Below are 21,543 nucleotides of genomic sequence, written 5' to 3'. Positions count from 1 at the left end.
TAGGTGCTCTCTGAGCTAGGTTGTTTGCTTGCAGACATTTCATTACCCGACCAGGTAACATCATCGGTGCTAGTGAGTTTGCTCCCTGTTTATATGTACAGAAGCTTGCCCTGCCAGTGTTGGTGGGGGTGGGGGTTTTCTCCATGGTAGTTCCTTGGTCAGGATATTGTTTTCTGCTTGATTGTTTGTCTGGTGTTAATCCCTGCTTATCTGGGTGTTGGTTGCTGGAGAGGATGTGTTCGGGCCTTTTTGTTTCTTTTTTTCTTAGCTTTTTTACTCTCTCTTTTGAATGGTGTGTAAATGTGGTTTATCTCTATGTGTCTATTGATGGCTGATTTGTCTGAATGCCAAGCTTGCAGGAATTCCCTAGCATTTTTGGATTTAACTTGATCTAGGGTGCGTACAGTTCCCCAGTTGAAACTATGGTTGAATCTGTCCATGTGTTGTGAGATTAAGGAGTTTTCATTATGTTTTCTTACTGCTAGTTGGTGTTCGTGGATATGCTCTGCTAGTCTTCTGTCTGTCTGTCCTACATAGTGGCTGTTACAGTCCTTACAATGTATGTGTAATGAGCTGCCACCCGCTGATCCCAAATCCAGTAACTTTCCTTGCAACCAATATTGATTCAAAAGAAAGTTCATTTATTGAGAACAAGTGTACAGTTCCAAAGCATTGCTAAGACTGAGCCTAAGCGTGCCAAAAGTTGTTTTTCTTACTTTACCCCCCTGCACCCCCCTTAGTTCCTGGTCTTCTGATTCCCTTGCTGGTACGACCTTGAGCATGCCAGCACCTGTGATAAGGAGCCATCTGCTTTTAACGGTTTCTCATTCCTTCTCCCCCCTTTTACAATTGCAGAACTGCAGCATGTAAAAAGCAGTTTCTAAACTAGCCATCATAACAATCTACTATTAAATCTTGCGAGGATTCTGACATGCCGCCCCTCCACAAGTGAGGATGTCAGTCAGATGATTCATATTCTTCACTCTAAAAAACAAGAAGGAAAACATAATACAATAACAATGCTAATTGTTAAGGCTTTGTAGGATAAGCATTATAGAATTTTTTAACTAAATGTGGAGCCTTTACATGTTTCTTGTCAACCCATTCAGCCATTGATCTAGGAAAATATTTCCACTGAAGTAAAAATTGAATCCCCCCTCTATGTTTTCTTTAACTTCAAAATGTTGTTCTCCTTCAACCATCATTGGCTTAGGTGGCAATGGGGAGGGATGCCATTGAGACGACTCTTTGTAGGGCTTAAGTAGGTCGCAGTGGAATACTGGATGGATTCTTTTAAATGTAGCAGGCATCTGTAATCGTAGTGAGACTGGATTAATCACTTTATCAATAACAAAAGGACCTACAAACTTTGGAGCGAGCTTTCTCGAAGGTTGTAATGATTTAAGATGCTTGGTAGACAAAAGAACCTTATCGCCTACTTTCCAGTCTTTCTCTGGGGTTCTCTTAGCATCTGCAAATTTTTTGTACGTTGCTCTGGCCTCCTTCAATGATGCAGCAATCTGAGGCCATACTTGCGTCATTTGTTGGACCCATTCATTAACTGAAGTGACTTGAGTGGACTCTTTAGGTAGTTCTAGGATGGGTACAAAGTCCTGTCCTGTAGCTATTTTAAAAGGGGTGAGGCCAGTGCTTTGGTGCACCGCATTATTATAAGCTGCTTCAGCAAAAGATAACAGCTCATTCCAATTGTCTTGTTGGTAGTTAATGAAACATCTCAAATATTGTTCTAGCACTGAGTTCAGACGTTCACAGGATCCTGCCGCCTGGGGGTGGTACCCCGAACTCAAGCCTTGCGATGCCCCCAGTAGTTTTAGGAATGCCCTCCAGAACTTGGCGGTAAACTGGACCCCGCAATCCGAAATTACTCATTCTGGGACACCATGAGCTCAGTAGACGTGTTGTATAAATAACTTAGCCAGTTTGGGGGCTGATGGAAGGGATTGGCATGCCACAAAATGGGCTTGTTTGGAAAAAAGGTCTGTAACTACCCAGATGACTGTCTTTTTGTTGCTTTCAGGCAAGTCTACAATAAAGTCCATCTTTAGATTCTTATCAATGAACTCCCGCAAGGCTTCCAACTCTTTGAGTGTCATAGCGTACATTTTCTTCCTTGGGAATTTAGCCCCAGGCTCAATCTCTATAGCACAGTCACTGGCGCGATGGGGGGGGGGGCGGGGTAGCTGATCTGACTCCCGTTTGCTAAACACCTTCTGCAGGTTGCGTGCAGGACTCCTGTTTTTTCTTCTTGGGCTACTGGGTCTTTTGGTTTACCTAAGATGTTTTGGAGGGCTTCAGTTGGTTTGTGTGCTATGGTAATGCCGTGTGGTTGTAATAGTCTGTTGGTTGTTTCTGAGATGTTTCTGATGTATGGCAGTGTTATCCTTTTCATAGCTTGGGTCGGTTGTGCTATTGTGGGTTGAGTGGTCAGGCATTTTTTGATAAAGTTGTGTGGGTATCCATTTTGATGGAAGATGTATAGGCGATCTGTTTCCTGTTTCAGGTGTTCTGGGTTGCTGCAGTGTGTTTGTGCTCGTCTGAACAATGTTCTTACACAGCTCCTCTTGTGGGAGGTTGGGTTGTTACTTTGGTAATGGAGCACTTGGTTAGCATTTGTTGTTTTTCAATAGACAAACCCACACTATCAAAAAACCCAGTCTATGAATTGAGAACAACCTTAAATGCTGCTTTTGGTAGATTAAGCACAGAATGACTTCAAGGACCAAAGATTACTGGCTGAGTCCACACATATTATGCCTGTATTATATTATATATGTAGTTTATTCAATGAATTGTAATCAAACAGTAGCTTCATTGCCAAGCCTTGAACTGTTTTAACTGTAATCCAGTAAGTCATTATAGACCAGTTCACCTAAAATAGTACTGTAAGCCATAAACTATGGTTTACAAACCACAATACTGGGTTCATCCTACATACTAAACCAAAACCAAGCTAATGTTGGCTTATTGTGATGCATGTACCCAACTAGTAGACTTCATGTGTTACAGAGGATTTAATACACCAAGTTTAGAATGGAGATGGTTCAGTCCTGGAAAAATATACTCAACTTTAGACAGAGAGTGGATATGTATATAGGGTATTGCAATACTTTGAGTACAGTTTGAGGATGGCTGTCCAGAATATGTGGAAGCATGAACTCAGTGTCTGTTTCTAGTCCTTTAAAGCAGCTGTGTCTTTCCCAAGATCATTTGGCAGCTGCATTTCCTGTCTTGCAGACTCTGAAGCACATTTTCCTAATTATTTCCAAAGCACTACACATCTTTACATTGCATATCACTTGATATTTTTCACATGAATGTGCAGACTGATTCTCCTGAACTAACTTGATGTGCTCTGAGGGGATGTGATTGTTACAAATTGTGATCTGTGATGCTTCATTCATACATTATTACAATAATGAACGTGCAAGAACAAATTGGCTCTTGAGAAAAGAAAAACAGCTTAAGTTCTTTCATGTAACTTAAAAAATGTTTGCTTGTTTTGGGATGTCAACTCTTCTCACCTTTAGGAAAGCCATGAAGACCTGGCTCTTCACTCAAGCCTTAGGGACCAGTTGAGTGAAAGTCCCCTTTTGGTTGTTCTGTTATGTGCTTGCTTGCCATTGTCTATTTTATATTTATATATTGTATTTGTTTATTTTATACTATATGGTGTTTGTTTTCCTTTTTTTTTCTTGATTGTTTTTTTATGCTGTATGCTGCCCAGAGTCACATTGTTTGAGTTGGGCAGCCTTATAAACCTTAAAAATAAATAAATAAATAAATAAATCCATCCATCCATCCATCCATCCATCCATCCATCCATCCATCCATCCATCCATCCAATCAATTTCAGCCTGGAACTGTCATGGTCAATAGAATGTTTTTTTAAGAAACAAGGTGGCCCATGACAGAAAACAAGTCCCCAATTAGACCAGATGAAGAGGCAAAATTGCAAAGTCTGAGGATTGTGTGTGATCCCTGAAAGCCTCAAGGTGTGTCTCCAGAAACCTCCAAAAGTGTTTCCCAAACTATTTTTTTTTTTTATGTGACCAAATGGGACAATTCTAATCCTACTAAGCAGACTTAATTTTAAATAAACTCAAATCTAAAATCAGATTGGATCCTTGTGCTGGTTCCACCTATTACTTTTTGGACTGTTGCTCCTATACCACTTTGAGCAATGGAGGGGTGAGCGGCGGTCAACAAAGTTAAGATAGTGGTTGCAACCATATGACTGAAGCTTGTTTCTTCTGTATGTTGTTATGCACGCAGCCCACACAAAAATGGGACAAGACTTCAATTGTGCAGTTGTGGCTACCATCCTGACTTTTTTTCACTCTTCCTGTGGACAGCCCTTAGCCCAGATGTTGTGCAAAGCTGCCAGAAATAATATTAATGTGATTATAATAATATTAGCCTACTCAACAAAGCTTGCAACAGTTAGTGAGGTTAACATGTTCAAAATGTTGTAAACACTAAAAGCATCTGGGGTCAAAATTATATGTTGCCCTTTGAAATATTTAGCATTTTCCTAACTGTGGAAACCCATTGGTTTAATTGTTGATTGGAGTTTTGAAAAGTTATCAGAGCTGAGTATTTAGATTTTTTTTCAATTTAATAGCATCTAGGTTTGAGAGTAAGTAAATAACATCCTAAACCCAGTATACGTGATTACTCTGTTGAATGTTGGCAGGTGTGCTGTTGTGTTACATTTCTCATTGCAAGTGTGTTGTGGATAAGTAGATGACTAGGTCTTGCAAGTTCCCTACCCCCATGATAATTGTAATGCATAGTGTGCTTTGCACAGTGCCCTGCATAATCTAACTCTCCCTCCTCTTACAGTCATGCTCATTTACTTTAAATGTCAAGGTATTTTTTTAATCAGGGAAATCTTTCCTCCCTGCAAGCTGCTTTTTTTTTAAAGTACACTAGCATTTTGAAATATTGGTAGGATGAATGGCAGCTCTTAATATATAAATGAGGCCATTGCTATGAAGTTTCATCGAGCAGATTCCCAAGGTGATTTTAATTACTCCTTGTGATGTGCATCAAGATCTATATAGCTAGACTGTATGTTCAGTTCAGAAATATTTAATGATGTGGAGCTGTTTGTGTGCATGTAGAATGCTGGCTGGGGAATTCTGGGAGTTGAAGTCCACATATCTTAAAGTTGTCAAGGTTGAGAAACACTGCTCTAGAAGAAGAGCTGGGGTTGTAGAGTTCTGAAAAACTCAGGTTTTCCATTTTGGAACTCACTGTCAGAGTCCTGGCAGTTACCGAATGTGCCCCATAATTCTGATTGGCAACAGGGAGCAACCATGCTATCCCTTCCACATGGTGGCAAATGAGAAAAACTCAGCAGAGCTTCATGCACATCTCCATGTGCTCCCAAACGTAAACAGATGACATCACTTGAAGAGACTCTGTTCGGGAGCACTGATGCACACCTGGTGTAGGTGATGGAGAAGGATCTGATGCTTGCTGTCCTATCTTTGTATCTGGTCAATCTTGGTTGTGGCTCCTGGATGTGCCCTGCGTTAGAGACGTGCCCTGTGTTGGAGTCGTGTGTGCTCCTCTCTCCCCATCCTCCCTCCTGAGTTATCCAGTGGGGTTAATGGTGGGGAGAGCTGTCGCCTTTGCAGTTGCTTCTTTCTTTAGAGATTTCCAGTGCTACCTCTGGTAACTTGTCTTTTGACCTCTGGGAAAGGACTTTTGTTTGGCAGAGATTAGCAAGTGCATGTGGTATGCCTGGAGGTGAGGCAGGAGAGAAAAGTGTTGTTGGAAGGCAGGATGACAGCAGAACAGGCAGCCATGGCATTTTCTGGGGTGACCTTTGACCCAGGTAGTAGGATTGTGTGCTGCCAGTATTACCTGTAAAGATTTTTGTTCTATTTGTCAGGGTTTTAATATTTATTTATTTATTTATTTATTTATTTATTTATTTATTGGTAAGTATAATAACCAGAAGATATGATGAAGTACAACCAAAAATATACCAGTGCTAATAAAATCAGAAAAAAAAGTATAGAATAATGAATAAATGAATGACATTTGTAGATACTAAAATTATATCCATAAAATATTAATATAGAACTAGCTCAATCCTTCAACATAATATTAAATCTAGCCGTATAAACCATTTATTGCTCCATCTTCTCAGTTTTAGTACAATACAGGTAGTCCTTGTTTAGCAACTGCCTTGTTTAGCAACTGCCTCATTTAGCGACTGTTCGCAGTTTCAACAGTGATGAAAAAGTAACTTTACAACCAATCCTCGCATTTACAATGTTCACAGGTCTGTAAAGGAAAGGAAAGCTGAAGTAAGATCATAAGCACAGTCATGGCTTCACTTAGTGACCACTCTGCTTAATGACCAAGTTGCCAGTCCAATTGTGGTTGCTAAATGAGGACTACCTGTATATTATTTCAATACAATGATATTTATATTATATGCTTAGAACATGTAAGGAAATTTGAATGAGTTACTGGTTGGCTGGGTTAAACACTGTTGGGTGAATAGGGCCATTGAATAGTAAACAAGAGTTTTATAACACCTTAAAGCAGGGGAGGCAGCCTGCAGAAGTTTTGGATTACAACTCCCATCATACCTTGTTATTTTCTCTGTTGCGGGGGCTGACGGGAGTCTAAATTAGTTGGACAATATCAAGTTACCTATTGTTTCAGGAAACTGACTCTCCAACATGTAGAACATAACAAGAGAGTAGGATTCTAAGTTGCTGAAGTGCAAAGGAAGAAAAATCAGAGATTTGAAGCAACCTTGGAATTCAATTACTGTAGTCTGTCTTCCTGCTCAGTGCAGGATCTGTAGGATAAGACGCTGCTGCAGCGTCCCAACAGATAGCCCTATAATGTGTGCTTAAGGACCTCAAGCATAAAACATAACTATTCCAGAGGAGAAAAGGGAAAATCACTGGATCCTTAGGATAGCTAGTAAATTAGTCAAGTAGTGCAAACTTCACTGATTGGAAAAAAAAAAATGGTTAAGGAGTCTGATCTGTACCCGAATCAAGCCCCAGAATCTGTTTGCAGTCCCAGTTCCTGATGCATCCCCAAGAGCTGCTTGTTATGCATTGGATTTCATCAACCCCACTGATGCTGCAGCCATTAATGGCTGGAATAATAAATATATCAGGGGCAAACTTTTCAAATGAGAGACAGGACTAATCAATTCATTTTTTTATAAAAAAAGCCTGCAAGGAACCTGCCTGGGCATCCTTCTTGAAGAATAAGCAAAGCTTGAGAGCCAAGGGCGAAGAATGGATATCTCTTAAGAGCTTAAATCCAGTTTGGTTGGGTGTTTATCTCTGTAAAATGGAGAAAAGAGAACCAAATTGGGCATTACGGTCTTATGCATGGAGGCGCAGTCATGAACAAGAGGGCTATTTTTATACTTGCTTCCTGTTTGGATGGGACTGGAATACAGGAATTGAGAAGTGATCCACCCCTCCACCCAGAGGTTTCTGGTGTCTGGAAAGTGCCAACATCCTCTTTCCTCCATTTGCTTAGCATGCAAAGGTAGGTTAAGCAAGTGAGTTATTCATGGCAATCAGAGGCTGTATTCCCCATCCCACTTAACCTGATTACTGAATTTATCATTTTCTGGGTTCTCACAACAGACTGCATTGTAAACTAACCAAGCGGGTTCATACAACATGCTAAGCCTTAAACAGAAGCCTAACCAAGGTTAAAGCTAACCATGCTTAGTGCATGGTGCAAATGCAGCAGCTACTCTTTATAACTGGTTTAAGGGTGCTGTGTGAATCCAGACATTGAGTGCTTTGGTGAAGTGTTGAAAGAGCATCCTGCTTCTTTATTAACAATTGTGTATTACTTCAGTCTTCATAATCTCTGAAGGGCCATACCAAAAATCAAAACATAAACAAAATATAACAATCCATAAAAAGATCAGTGGCTACCCACAGTCATACTAAGGTCTAGAGGCCCACTGATACAGTATTGTTATCAGGGCCTTTATTTTATTTAGTTCAGTACATAATTGTCTTGTTATAATTCTTATAAATGCCTTGAAGGTAACCCTCTGTTACTATCCCCGTGGGGCACTTAGAGCAGAGGGCAAGTGAAAATGTGGGAGAGTGGATTGGAAGTGGGGGGCTACCTGGGAAGTTCCCAGCATTTGTAAGAGCTAGAGAAGGTACTTCCAGAACTGTTTGCATGACACAATAAACCAAATTTGGCACTAACTATGGGTAAGGCATATGGTGCTACAGTATACCAGATGTACTAATAATTGCTTCTTCTTTTTTTAAAGGTCCACTTTGATCAGTTTAAAGATGCACTAATCCTCATCTTGTCTAGCACATTAAGAAATGAAGAGTCCTTCCAGCAACCAGGTAAGACCAATTTTAGAAATTTTGAGATTCTGGCATCCAGCAGGAAAAGAGAAGTACACGTTGCAATCAAAATCCATTTAGAAAAGTTTCCACGTTTATAATGATGTCTGAAGCAGCATTTGGGCCAAGTTGCCTTGATTTCCTGCACTAAATTCTCCTCCAAATAGGAACTGGTGGCTGCATTACATAAATATTCTGCTGAGTTTATATGGAGTTAAGGAGAAGTGGCTGCAAGCAGAGGGAGGGACATGTCAACTCATCAAAATATGGTTCAGGAAGCTTAATAGGTTTTGATTGGTTGGCAAATTAAAATTGGAAACCTTGGTATCAAGCAAGTTGGCAAATCATACTCCAGCATGTTATCTAACCCCAGGGTCAGCAACCCTGACAGGTACCAAGTGGTTTTACGTGATGTTGCATCATCGCATAGACATAAATACATGTTCCTTAAATAGTTAAATTTTGCCAACATTTCACCATTCTTGCTCCACAATCACATGAAATCCAGATATTCACAGCCCACTTTGATTTAATTTTTAAAACTATTTTGGAGGATGTTGCAGGTAACATGGTGCTCATGGTCAATCCCTAGTCCCTAAGAATCCAGAACTGCAACAGCTTCCTGCCTTTGGAGGCCTTCATATCTTATGTCAGTGGTTTTTCATTTTGTCAAATTCAGTCTGTCAAAATGAAAAAAGCCTTAAAAGCCATGAGTTTACTCAATCTGTTAGGAAGCTCAATCATAGTTTGAGTTCTAAACTGTGATTAGTGCAGATCTTGCTTTGGTATAATGGTAGCACTGTCATCATATAGGAATGGGAGCTCCTCAGCTACAAGTAAACAAGAATCAATACTATCTGCAGTTATGAGGGCTGGAACCTCCTTTTGTCAGTGGAACAGGAATCTGAAAATTCTACTTTTTTTTACCTTGATCTCAAATGCCGGAAAGGTAGAAAGCTTGAGGATTTATCTATGCTATAATCCAGTACAGTTGTCAAATTTTGGGGAGGAATTAAGGATTTTCTAACAATAGATTTCCCATAGTCCCTTAAAGTACTTGATTCCTCAAATTCTCTCTCCGAGACCTAATGTATCTTGAGATCTAGATCACAAGGTACATTAAACTTTAACATCATTTTCTTAGCTTTGGTGTAGTGTATTAGGTAAAAAATAGACATCTGAGAGTTATCCAACAAACCATATATAACCAACTATGGCTTAGTGGAATGTATGAAACCAGTCTGTATGTGATCATAGTTAATGGTATTTTCTTTCAGGGTGTAATGTATGACTCTTTTCCTTCCATTCTGATATTCACCTTTGTGATCTCAGAGGGAGGGTATGTGAGGCTTCTTGGCTGATATTCCAGCATGGAGTCCTTGGGGTTCTCTGAGCTTGGTGGTTTTCTTGCAGATGTTTCATTACCCGAATAGGTAACCTCTTCAGTGCTAGCAGTTCTAATGTGTATTTAGTCAATCAATTGGTCATTCATGTTCATATCCCTAGCCCAGTGTTGTCCAAACTTGGCCACTTTAAGATGAGTGGATTTCAACTCCCAGAATTCCCCAGCCAGCATGAAGTCCACTCATCTTAAAGTGGCCAAGTTTGGACAACACTGCCCTAGCCCAAAGTGAATGGGAAGGAGGAAGGAGAAGATAAGCTTGTCCCATGGCTGCCTCTTTCTCTCTCAAACTACAGCTTTTATAGGGCTCTGGCTTGACATCTCCTAGAATCATCTTCTCAAAGGAACCATCATCTTTGGTAGCATAATGTTCAAGCTGTGCCAATGGAAGCATTGATTTTTCATTAGTCCTAATATTGCTTGCCCATGACCTAACCAGCATATCTACAAGCACCCAACATGGAGTGACTTCCAGCTCACACGGAAACATTGGTGTGTACTCAAATGCTAACTACTGCAGGCAATCACACTGTAAACATGAAGACTGTCTTCTTCACTTACCTCATCAACACAAGTAGGAAGGAGCGGGGCCGATCTTCACTCGCGCAGTCTGGACTGAATACACAAAAGTAACATCTGAACAGAGCCAAGCCTTATTGACATTTTATCTTATCACTTTCTCAGCTCAGTGGACATTATGTGGCTACTGGCTTTGATGGTCATCTTGTTCTGTTTCTTTTATCTGTGGTCTGTCTCAGGCTTGCTCTTGTTTTTGCTATTCTTTGTGTGATGTGGTTTTTCCAGCCCTTTGAAAACCCTCCGTATGTCCATCATTCTTACATTAAAATGACATTAAAATGACTACATACAGAGCGGTCCTTTTTGCAATGGCTAGCTATGTATTGCTGCAGAGGTGTGGGTGTCTTACTATTCTTTCCAACCCAACAAAATCTTGGAAAGAAATTACCTAAAAGGGCTTGGGACTCTGTCCATTTGGAAATGAAACAGAATGGGGCCAAATTTGGTGTGAAGGGGGAGAAGATGACCAAAAAAAAATTGAGTTTGAAAACGGATTGGGTCTGGCCAGGGGATGAGGGAGAAAAAATGCAGGAAAAAAAATTCCCCAATGCATCCCCAGGGTAGAGGGAGATGGCCAGCAATTTGAAATGCTGACAACTTATCCATTCGAAGCCCCCTCTTGTTCCTCCCCTGGTCACACATCCCAGGGTGGGACACGTGCAGCCTTTCCTGGATATACTGTACATGCATACAGATATAAATCGAGCAATATGAGGGAAGAGCAAAAACACACCCACGTACACATAGACCACATTACTTTGTTACACAGGAAAAAATATATATATGCCTCCTATTGTCACTGCTGGTAAAAGAGTTGGAAATAATTCCCAAAGCTTGCTCTATGCGCTTTCCTTCCTTTGTTTTGATACGAAAAGCCTTCCGCTGGACAGCAGTAGGGTGTAAGTTGCGCCCCCTCCTGGTGTAGCAAGAGCTTAACCAAAATGATCTGTGCTGTGGTAGCCTCTAGCCCAATGTTTCTCAATCTCAGTAACTTTAAGATGTGTGGACTTCAACTTCCAGAATTCCCCCCAGCATGCTGGCTCCCACCACCACCACATTGCTTCTATAATGGGTCTTTCTGGCAGTCATGGCTCCTCGGTTCTACTGAGTACAATGTATTTTCAAACTGCAATACTAATAGTTGCACCTGTGAAATTCTTTTAAGGAAAAGTCATGTTGCTTCTGTAAGGAAAAATTATTAAGCCACAGGTTTCTGCGAGCTTTGTGAAAGGAAACAAGGTTTGTGAAAGTGATTAGTTCAGGTTCTTGGAGGAGATCCAGTTGTGAAATTTATTAGAGAAGGAGAAGAGCAACAAGAGGAGAATGACAGGACAGGCCATCTATGATAACTACTTACCCAAAAGGTTGGTGAGAGGAAAGGACTGAATATAAATATACACACGTGCAGACATGCGCACACACATAGAGGAACAATAGTTGAAACGTGTGCAAAAATGCAAGAAAGAGCATTGGACTAGAAATCTGCACATGGACGGCTATTAATCAGAAACTTTCCAATACACCCTACTTTTTCTGCATACAAGGTGTGAGCCCCACGATTATATTACAGGGATATAGTGTTATGCCTGTTGCTCAATATACCTACTGAGCAGCAAATTCTCTTTCAGAAAACCATCACTCAGATGGCCCTTATCCAGAGGGGTCTCCAGTGTATATTCTGCTTGAGAAGTTGGACTAGATTGGCTTTTGGTCTGATTCAACAGGGTTGCCTTGATGTTTTTTGAGTCTGAAAGGAGTTTCCTTCATGCACTCCAGTGAATGGGCACCACTCAACAGGGTCTGGAGATCTCTAGCGTTAGGTATTTTGGAGGCTATGCCACTGGGTGGGCAAGCTCATATGTTAACGTGTACAGTTGCTCTTCTGAAATACAGTATCTGCTTGTTCTGAGCGATGTATCTGTTTAGTAAGATAAAATCTCCTTTGGGTCAAGGTCAGCTGCAGGGACCTTGGACAAATCTATGTCGTATTCTTGGCAATCATAGCGAATTGTTGTTCCATTGTCATCTTCAGCCATATTTTTTCAACTTCCCAGTTTGGCTAACCCAGCCTTGGTTTTTCATCCAGATGCTAAGCAGATTCAACTCTCTTTGGTTTTTCAATATTACCCAAATATGTCTATGCACTGTTTAGGGCCTGTCAACCCCCTTTCCCAGATTTGAATTGCTGATGGATTGGAGCCTGACTCTTGCAGACGCCTGGCACTGAAAGGTAGGGGAGAAGCAGAACTGTAGCCAGAAAAGGTATGGAGGGAACACAGTTGCCTTCCCCATCTCCAACCAGAACAATGAATGGGCCCCACAAATTTAGTTCTGACTGAGATCAGCAAAGTATCTAGAGCCAGAAGTGATTTTCTTATTCCCATTTGTCCTGTTCATTGCTATGAACAGTAATGTTTCAGCAGCTTCTAGGACAATCGATGTTGGTTTTAGGCAGCCTTATCCATGTTGCCTGACTTCCAGGTGTGTTGACAATACAGCTCCTAGAATTCCCAGCCAGTGTAGAGAAAAGCCATGCTGGTCATTCTGGGACCTACAACATGACAGAGTGCCAGGTTTGGAAAAGCTGCATTACCCTTCCAAAAGCCACTCTGGGAAAAACCTGGCAGGCAAACCTGTCAAAGATATAAATAAATAAAATACCTTTTAAACGTGTTACTGTTTTATGATCTCTGGCATCGTTGTCTGAGGGATTTTTTAAAAGATAAAGAAAAATAAAAGCTATGTGAAGCTCATCATCGCTCGGCAGGGTGTGCATAAATATTTCATGACCAGACACTTGCTAGCTCAGAAATCAAGAGCTTTTCTTTACACGGCTGCTCTGTTTCCATCCCCCACCAAGCTGAGTGTGTAAAGAAAGTTAATATTGGAGTGGGGGAGTTGTCCTGGTGGAAAAGGCTTGGCATCTGATGCTGATACATAACAAAGCATAGCCTCCAGCAATGGCTGATTGTGGGTGTAGTCAGTCAGATGGGGGAAACCCACAAAAATTCCCCAACAGAGGTCTGATTTTACGCACTTGAAGCCAACCAGCCCCCCACTTCACCCCACACCCCAATTCCCTCTGATCTCAGCTAGATTCCAGCTACTGGATGCTGCAAGGCTGGCAGGAGCCCAAGGCCTCTGACATCAAGAAGGTTTCTTCTGCCCGTTGAATGACCTTTGGGGTCCCTCATTTCAGCTTAAGACAGAAAATCTATAGTTAACAAAGGCCACAATGAGGGGAGGGTTGTTGGATTGCCTGTCTCTGCCAGCCTCCCCCACAGTTTTGATCAGGAGGGAAGAAGTGCCTAGAAAAATAATCTATTCCTTCCTTTCACTCTCTCAATATTGTCTCTTAGCTTTCCAAATCATTTTGGTACTCTTCTGCATCAGTGTATTTATTTATTTAGAGCATTTATATGGCCCCCCAACTTAAAGCAATGTGACTCTCGGCAGGGTAGAAGAAATTGTTAAAAAATACCATTAAAACCAGTGTCCTCTCCTGTCCCTCCATATCTTTCTTCATTGGTAGAAGCTGATTTTCATTGGGCAGGTCTACATATTGCGCTAAGCTACTGTTTCTTTTATCCATATTTACTTGAATAAACCCCAGTGGCCTGGCCAACATAATAACAACATAACATAGCATAACATAAAGCAACATTTTGCACAAACCACAAAGGTTGGGTTCATATATCATGTAAAGTCAAAATCAAACCAGCGGTATTATAGGAACCCAGCTACTGAATCAGTGCACTGATTTTTATATTGTGCATACTATCCCTCCCCAACATAGGTGCCCCCCAGCTATGTGGACTCCAATTCCCAGATTGCCCCAGACAGCAGAGCTATTGTTGAGAATTCTAGGAGCTGAAGTCCTCACATCTGGAGAGCACCAAGTTTGGCAAAGTGGTCTACACCCACTGGCAGTGACTCTCTGTGGATACTGGTTCTTTCCCAGTCTCATCTGGAAATATAAAATTGAACTTTTGCATTCAAAGCATGTACTCCCACTGACCTTTGGTCTTTTTTGAGCTATGGCTTTCCACATAAAAGACTAGAAGCAGTGGTGGCAATGGAGAATACCATGTAAAAGATAACACAGGTAGTCCTTATTTAGCGACTGCCTCATTTATCGACCATTCTCAGTTACGATAGTGATGGAAAAATAACTTTATGACCAATCCTTGCATTTTTGAAGGTCTGTAAAGCAAAGGAAAGCTGAAGTCAGATCATAAGCACAGTCATGCTTTTACTTAGTGACCACTTTGCTTAATGACTGAGTTGCAGGTCCCAATTGTGGTTGCTAAATGTGGACTGCTTGAAGGTCTCTTTTTAATATTTTCTTTAACGTATTGGCAGATTTGCCTCTGATGGGTGGATCATCACTGTAGAAATGTTTAATCATTCATCCCTAGCAAGATGGAATGATTGTGGGTTTTTGGCCCTCCAGGGTCAGGAAAGTTAACGTCTCTGATTCTGGACAGGGTAATATTCACCCGTACAGATCTGGTGCACAATTTGGGGATCCTCTGGGACTCACGACTGCTTCTGGAAGAGCAGGTGGCAGCCATGGCCAGAAGGGCCTTTGCACAAATCCGACTTGTGCACCAATTGCACCCATTCCTGGACCAGGAGGCCTTGCTCACAGTCACCCATGCCTTAGTCACCTCCCATTTGGATTACTGCAACGCACTCTACATGGGGCTGCCCTTGAAGACAATCTGGAAGCTGCAACTAGTCCAGAATGTAGTGGCACACACAGTTTTGGGTGCCCCACGGTTCACCCAAGTAACAACACTGCTTCATGAGTTGCATTGGCTTCCCGTTGCTTTCTGGGTGCAATTCGAGGTGCTGATTATCACCTTTAAAGCCGTACATGGCACAGGGCCAGGTTACTTGTGGGATTGCCTCTCCCTGAGAGTATCTGCATATCCTACTAGGTTAGATAGTCGCCATCTGATGGGACCTCGGAGATGGGCCTTCTCAGTGGCTGTCCCAGCCCTTTGAAACAGCCTCCCACCTGTGATCAGTGGGATCCCTACCCTTTTAGCCTTCCAGAGGGTTGTGAAGATCTGGCTCTTCCCCCAAGCATTGGGCAAGGATGGGGGTTGAGCTGGGAGGCTGTTTAGTCTGGTGCTGGGAGAAGGGTAGTTTTGTTTTTAGCTATGTTTTAATGGATGTTGTGAGCTGCCTAGAGTCATTATATGAGAGGGGCCCATATACATTCGGTAAATAAAATAAATAAATAAATCTACTGTAGTATAATAATTCATAAATCCAAGAACATAATTCTTCTATCTGCTTTAGGTTGGTTTAATTTTTAGCGAGGTATCACTTTGGACTTCAAGTAAGACTTATGTGTGGAGAGAAATACTAATATGGGGAGAATCTCCTGCCTAGTATCTATCACTATATGGAAGATACCTTCTATTGATGTAGGTTATTTTGTGGCTGATTTCAGACTTTGCATGAAGCCACAATATTTGTTTAATTTTGGTTTGGTGGGATATTTATTTATTTATTTATTTATTTATTTATTTATTTATGATTAAATTTGTATGCCGCCCATCGGGTAACTCTGGGCGGCTCCAGAATGAGCCCCACCTATTATGGCTTAGCTTTAATTCCAAACCAGGCCATGATGACTTTTTCAACAAAGTCTGTTGAAAGTCTGTTTTCATGGATGGATGGATGGATGGATGGATAGATGGATAGATGGATAGATGGATATCATGCATTAATTTGATGCATGAATCCAGCCTATATGTCCAACTGTAATAATAATTAAGGACACGTTGTCATCGTTTAATGTAGCTTTTTGTATATATTAACTGAATAAAACCTGGAATAATTTGAAGCAGATCTAGTTCTGTAGTGCCCTTACATATCCATTTAATCTCTTCCACCATCCTAATAAGTTTCTGTCCAAAGCAAGGTGAAAAAAAGAAATGGGACGGAGAGAATCCACCATTGCTAACGTGGCCAGAGATGATAGCAGTAGGAAAGCAGTTACCAGCAGCCCAGCTTTAATGGTAATGATAAGATTTGCTTTTGTTCTTTGGGTCTTATTTAATCAGCTTCACTTGTTTCTGATTTTTCCTATCTGTGTGCTTCATCCTATGGCTTTCATGCCGAGGCTCCCAGCTGCAGGAAGCCTTGTTAAAATTGCCTTCTTCAAACACAAGCGCCCGCTTGTGTTCCCCAGGGTTTGCAATATGTATGGATGGGGTACAAGTCCAGGGGAAATGAGAAGGGGGTTATCAAAGGATTTCTGTTCCTGTGTATTTTATAATTCATTGCATAGCTAAGCTACAGAATACATTTTCCCTAACAAGCTCTTGAGCAGAATCTATATAGAAGAGGTATTCAAGATGACATGAAGAGGTTGGATCTGAGCCCCCAGTATGTTCCTCTGCACGTTCAGATGTGCATCTCCCTACCTTGCTTTAAATCCATACAACTCTCACCAGGATTCTCTTAAAATCGAATATCTGATTTTGAATCACTTAATCATTGTCTTAATCATCAGCACAACCACAGTACATAGCATCAAATAAGCCCTATATCTGTAAATATGGATAGGTATGCATTGTATTTTAAGGTTAGAACCAGTCTTACCATTTGTTAAAGAGGGGAACGTGCCTCAGGCAGCAGATTCTGGGAAGTAGTAATGATGTATCAGAGGATGTTACTTGCTGCCATAAGTAGCATGACAAAATATTGTCCCATCAGCAGCACGGAGAAAGATTTGGTTGCTGCATGGACAGGGAGAGTGTAATACTGCCTTCCACCTCAGATAGCAAAATATCTTTTTTTTTTTAAGTTTATATATATATTCATTGGTGAATATAACAACCTGAAGATATGATGAGAAACAACCAAAATATAACACTACTAACAAAATCAGGGGAAAAAATAGAATAATGAATAAATGAGTGACATTTGTAGAAACTAAAAGTATATCCATAAAATGTTAATATAGAACTAGTTCATATTATTAAATCTAGCCATGTAAACCATCTATTGTTCCGTCTTCTCAGTTTTAGTACAATATGTTATTTCAGTACTGTACTGTACAGTGATATTTGTATAATATACTTAGGTTCTTAATATTCTATTAGGCAGTCCAAGAGATCTAGTTCAATCAGCACTCCAAAGTGGTTTGGAAAGCAGGGCCCAATAGGTCCTCAAAGGTGCCACTGAACTTCAGAAATTATTTTTAAAAAACACTCAGCAAAATCTCACGATATCTTGCATACCCAAATTGGATGAATTTAGCGGTCTCGTTTAGATTTCACTGTAACTTAATGAGATAATCCTGTGGGTTGTAAGCCCTTTCTTAGCAGCCTCCAGGCTTTCTTCTCTGAAAAATTGTTGGCACAGGTTCTCACCATTTCATGGCAGGAAATACACAAAAATTAGTGTAGGTCCAAAACAGGTTTAATGTTGGTTCAGCAAACATTCTACCTGGAAAAACAAAGGGAAAAACATCCCTAACTTCTTCATATCATTGGCCTACCAACGATGACCTTTACATCTATATACATCTTGTCTTTCAGGTTATGGTTATTAGGCTCTTGAAGATGTATATATGTGTGTGTGTGTGTATAGACACAAATTTTACTTTGAGATAAAGTTTAATATTTTTGGACATCCATATTCTGTTGAATTACATACCTTTGACATGGAAAGTTACAGTTTGATACCAGAAGTGGGTTCTCTGTGCTATTCTTGCTGGTAAGAGACTTGTCCTTCAAACTGGAAAGTTAAATGTATGGCCCCAGTTCCTCAGTTCTTGTGAATAAGCTGGTCACAGGCATAGATTAGGAGGCTTTGGTCCGCCCCCTCCTCAAGAAACCACCACTAGATCCCACCCTTCTGGACAATTTTTGTCCAGTCTCCCACCTTCCCTTTCTAGGAAAGGTGGTGGAAAAGGTGGTTGCGCGGCAGCTTCAGAGGATCCTGGAGGAAACAGATTATCTGGACCCCTATCAGTCAGAGTTCAGGCCCAGTTATGGGACAGAAACAGCATTGGTCGCACTTTTGGATGATCTCTGGTGAGAGCGGGATGAAGGTAGTGCATCCATCCTTGCTCTTCTTGACTTCTCGGCGGCTTTCAATACCATCGACTATGGTATCCTTTTGGGTCGCCTGCAGGAGTTGGGGTTGGGTGGCACAGTGTTGTGCTGGTTCAGCTCCTTTCTCCAAGGCTGAACCCAATCGATGTTGATAGGGAGCGAGAGGTCCAACCCACAGACCCTACTCTGTGACGTGCCTCAGGGTTTGGTGCTTTCGCCACTCCTATTTAACATCTACATGAAACCATTGGGTGAGATCATCCGGCACCATGGGATGAGGTATCATCAGTATGCTGATGATACCCAATTATACATCTCCATCCTGGGTGACCTAAGTGATGCTGTGACTACCCCCTTGCGGTGCCTGGAGGCTGTAGGGGCCTGGATGGGACACAACAGGCTTCACCTGAACCCTGGTAAGATGGAGTGGCTGTGGGTATGGGGAACCTCAAGATCTAGGAGTTTATCATCTTTGGTTCTTGATGGGGTCACAGTACCCCAGACAGACCCAGTGTTTAATCTGGGGGTCCTCCTGGACTCACGACTTCTGTTCGAAGAGCAGGTAGCAGTTGTGGCTAGGAGGGCCTTTGCGCAACTTCATGTTGTGCGGCAGTTACTCCCCTTCCTCGATCAGAAGGCCCTCCGCATGGTCACTCATGCCCTGGTCACCTCCCAGTTGGATTACTGTAATGCGCTCTACATGGGGCTACCCTTGAAGAGTATACGGAAGCTACAGGTGGTGCAGAATGTGGTGGCGCGGACAGTTCTGAATGCCCTAGGAGGGCACATATAACACTGCTGTTACGCGAGCTGCATTGGTTGCCAGTTTGCTTCTGGGTCCAATTCAAGGTGTTGGTCATCACCTTTAAAGCCCTTCATGGCACAGGACCAGGTTATCTGAGGAGCCGTCTCGCCCTGGTTACTTCAGCCCGCCCCACTCGGTCCAGCAGAAGGGGCATGTCGCAGACCCCACTGGTCAAGGAATTTCGACTGGTGGGGTCTAGGCAGAGGGCCTTTTCTGCTGTGGCCCCCGCCCTATGGAACAATCTGCCTCCTGAGATCTGGTGTGCCCCCACTCTCATGGCCTTCAGGAAAGGGGTGAAATCCTGGCTGTGCCAGAAGGCCTGGGGGCCGGATGGGGGCCTGCACCAGTGGAGGTGGCTTGTGGGGTGATTGATCTTGCCCACCATGCCCGCCCCCCCGTCATCTTGAACGTTTTTAGTATTTATGTACAGGGTTTGTTTTTTATATTTGATTTTTAATGGATTAATTTATTATTTATGGGGTATTTTTAATTGTTGATGGGGTTTTTGATTTTAACTGTGAGCTACCCAGAGTCACCCATTGGGGGGAGATGGGCAACATACAAATTTAATAATAAATAATAAAGTTAATAATAAATAGATTATGTATAGACAAATATAATGAAATATGATTATCCTTTATTGAACCTGTTGTACAAAATATTTGTTGCGTAAAAATTTAATATACCCATATATTATGAGAAAGCTTTATATATACAATTTTGGTTGTATTACTTTCTTTTTTATTTCACTATTTTCTTTTTCTTTGTGCATTTTTATTAAATAAAAATGTATTATTCCACTACTATTTCAGGGAGGGAGGGAGGGAGGGAGGGAGGGAGGGAGGGAGGGAGGGAGGAAGGAAGGAAGGAAGGAAGGAAGGAAGGAAGGAAGGAAGGAAGGAAGGAAGGAAGGAAGGAAGGAAGGAAGGAAATATGCCATCATTTTCAACTTCTAGCAACTATATACATAGATTTTCTCCATGACTATCTGTCCCTGGTCTTCTAAATGCGCACCCATCGCCACTGTAACTGAGTCCATCCACCTTGCTGCTGGTCATCCTCTTCTTATCTTTTCTTCCACCTTTCCCAGCATTAGAGCCTTCTCTAGGGAGCTGGGTCTTCACATAATGCATCCAAAGTACAATAATTTGACCCTGGTCATTTGTGCCTTGACTGAGAACTCTGGGTTGATTTGTTCGATGTGAGAATTCTCGGTTGATTTGTTTGAGAGAGAGAGAGAGAGATTCACATACACAGACATATGTACACGTTGTATATATATGAAAAAGATCAGTGTCAAAGAAAAAAAGGACAGGGGAAAATGCTGTTCCATTTGGGGTTAACAATGATATGCGAAACACAGAAAAGGGGTAAAGGGGTAAAGAATAGTAAGCTAAAGAAATTAAAGGTATGAAAGAAGAAAAAGAAAAGGAAATAGAGCTATATCTAGCTTACAACACTATTCACTATAGTTCGCTGTACTGTTCTATGCTTGCAAACCATGCTTTATTTCTACCATGTCTATACATCACTTTGTACATTGTCTTTTGTTCCTTTAACTTTCTTTTTCAGGATCTCAGCAACAACTTTCAGTCCTGAATTTCTCAATTGTCCTTTCTCAGCCTAGTTACTTTTCCTCCATATATCTGTTTCATGATTTGATCTTCATTCATTCAGCTATTCTACACAACCAAACCACCTCAATGTATTTCTTTCATACTGGTCACTCATGTATTCAATCCGTATTCACACAATACTAATTCGTTCTTCAGTGTAATTCCACACAGTTCTGTGACACTCTGTAGCATAATTATGTTTGTTCTTTTCCAAGCAGCTTCCAGATCTTTTTTGTATCCACTTTCCAATAATTTTGTTGGGAGATTTATCTACTGATTTTTTTTCAAACTAGGAAAAATTTATCTTCCTGCAGTTGCTCTACTTTCACTCTTGTTCATGTCACTTCTTCCCCTTTCTTCCACATCTTTTTTTTCTCAAGGTCCATTTTTTTAAAATTTTGGATTCCACAGCAGCAGTTCTGTAATTTTGGTAGTTCCACTTGCAACACAGAATGAGCTAAGCACTAAAATAGTATCTTTGCAGAAGATATCTTTCACAATGCATTCCTGTATACTGTGAAATTATTTCCTGTTATCTTTTTGGATTATCTCATTTTGAGATAAATAAATAAATGCCCAGAATCTGTACATTTCCCCTTCATACACCATCTGACCATTTTGTTGTTTGAGTAGGGAGAGAATGTAATATATTTTGGCTGGCAGATGA

At 41.2% G+C, this 21,543-nt stretch overlaps 1 protein-coding gene across 6 annotated transcripts in view; it reads left to right on the top strand.

The window, feature by feature from the left end:
* The window catches only part of NIN (ninein), a 121,025-nt gene that overhangs the window by 26,797 nt on the left and 72,685 nt on the right, over positions 1-21,543 (top strand). For all 6 annotated transcript variants that reach the window (XM_088149644.1, XM_088149645.1, XM_088149647.1 and 3 more), the window contains one exon: positions 8,312-8,393. In XM_088149644.1, the coding sequence (XP_088005770.1) occupies positions 8,312-8,393 (82 nt within the window). The remainder of the gene's footprint in view (positions 1-8,311; positions 8,394-21,543) is intronic.

The sequence above is a fragment of the Python bivittatus genome, unplaced genomic scaffold, assembly GCF_059951505.1.
Source record: "Python bivittatus isolate LINGU-HERP-01145 unplaced genomic scaffold, Pbiv_v1 ctg000580_np1212, whole genome shotgun sequence".
Classification (NCBI taxonomy): Eukaryota; Metazoa; Chordata; class Lepidosauria; order Squamata; family Pythonidae; genus Python; species Python bivittatus.
This window is presented reverse-complemented; position numbering and strand designations above follow the sequence as displayed.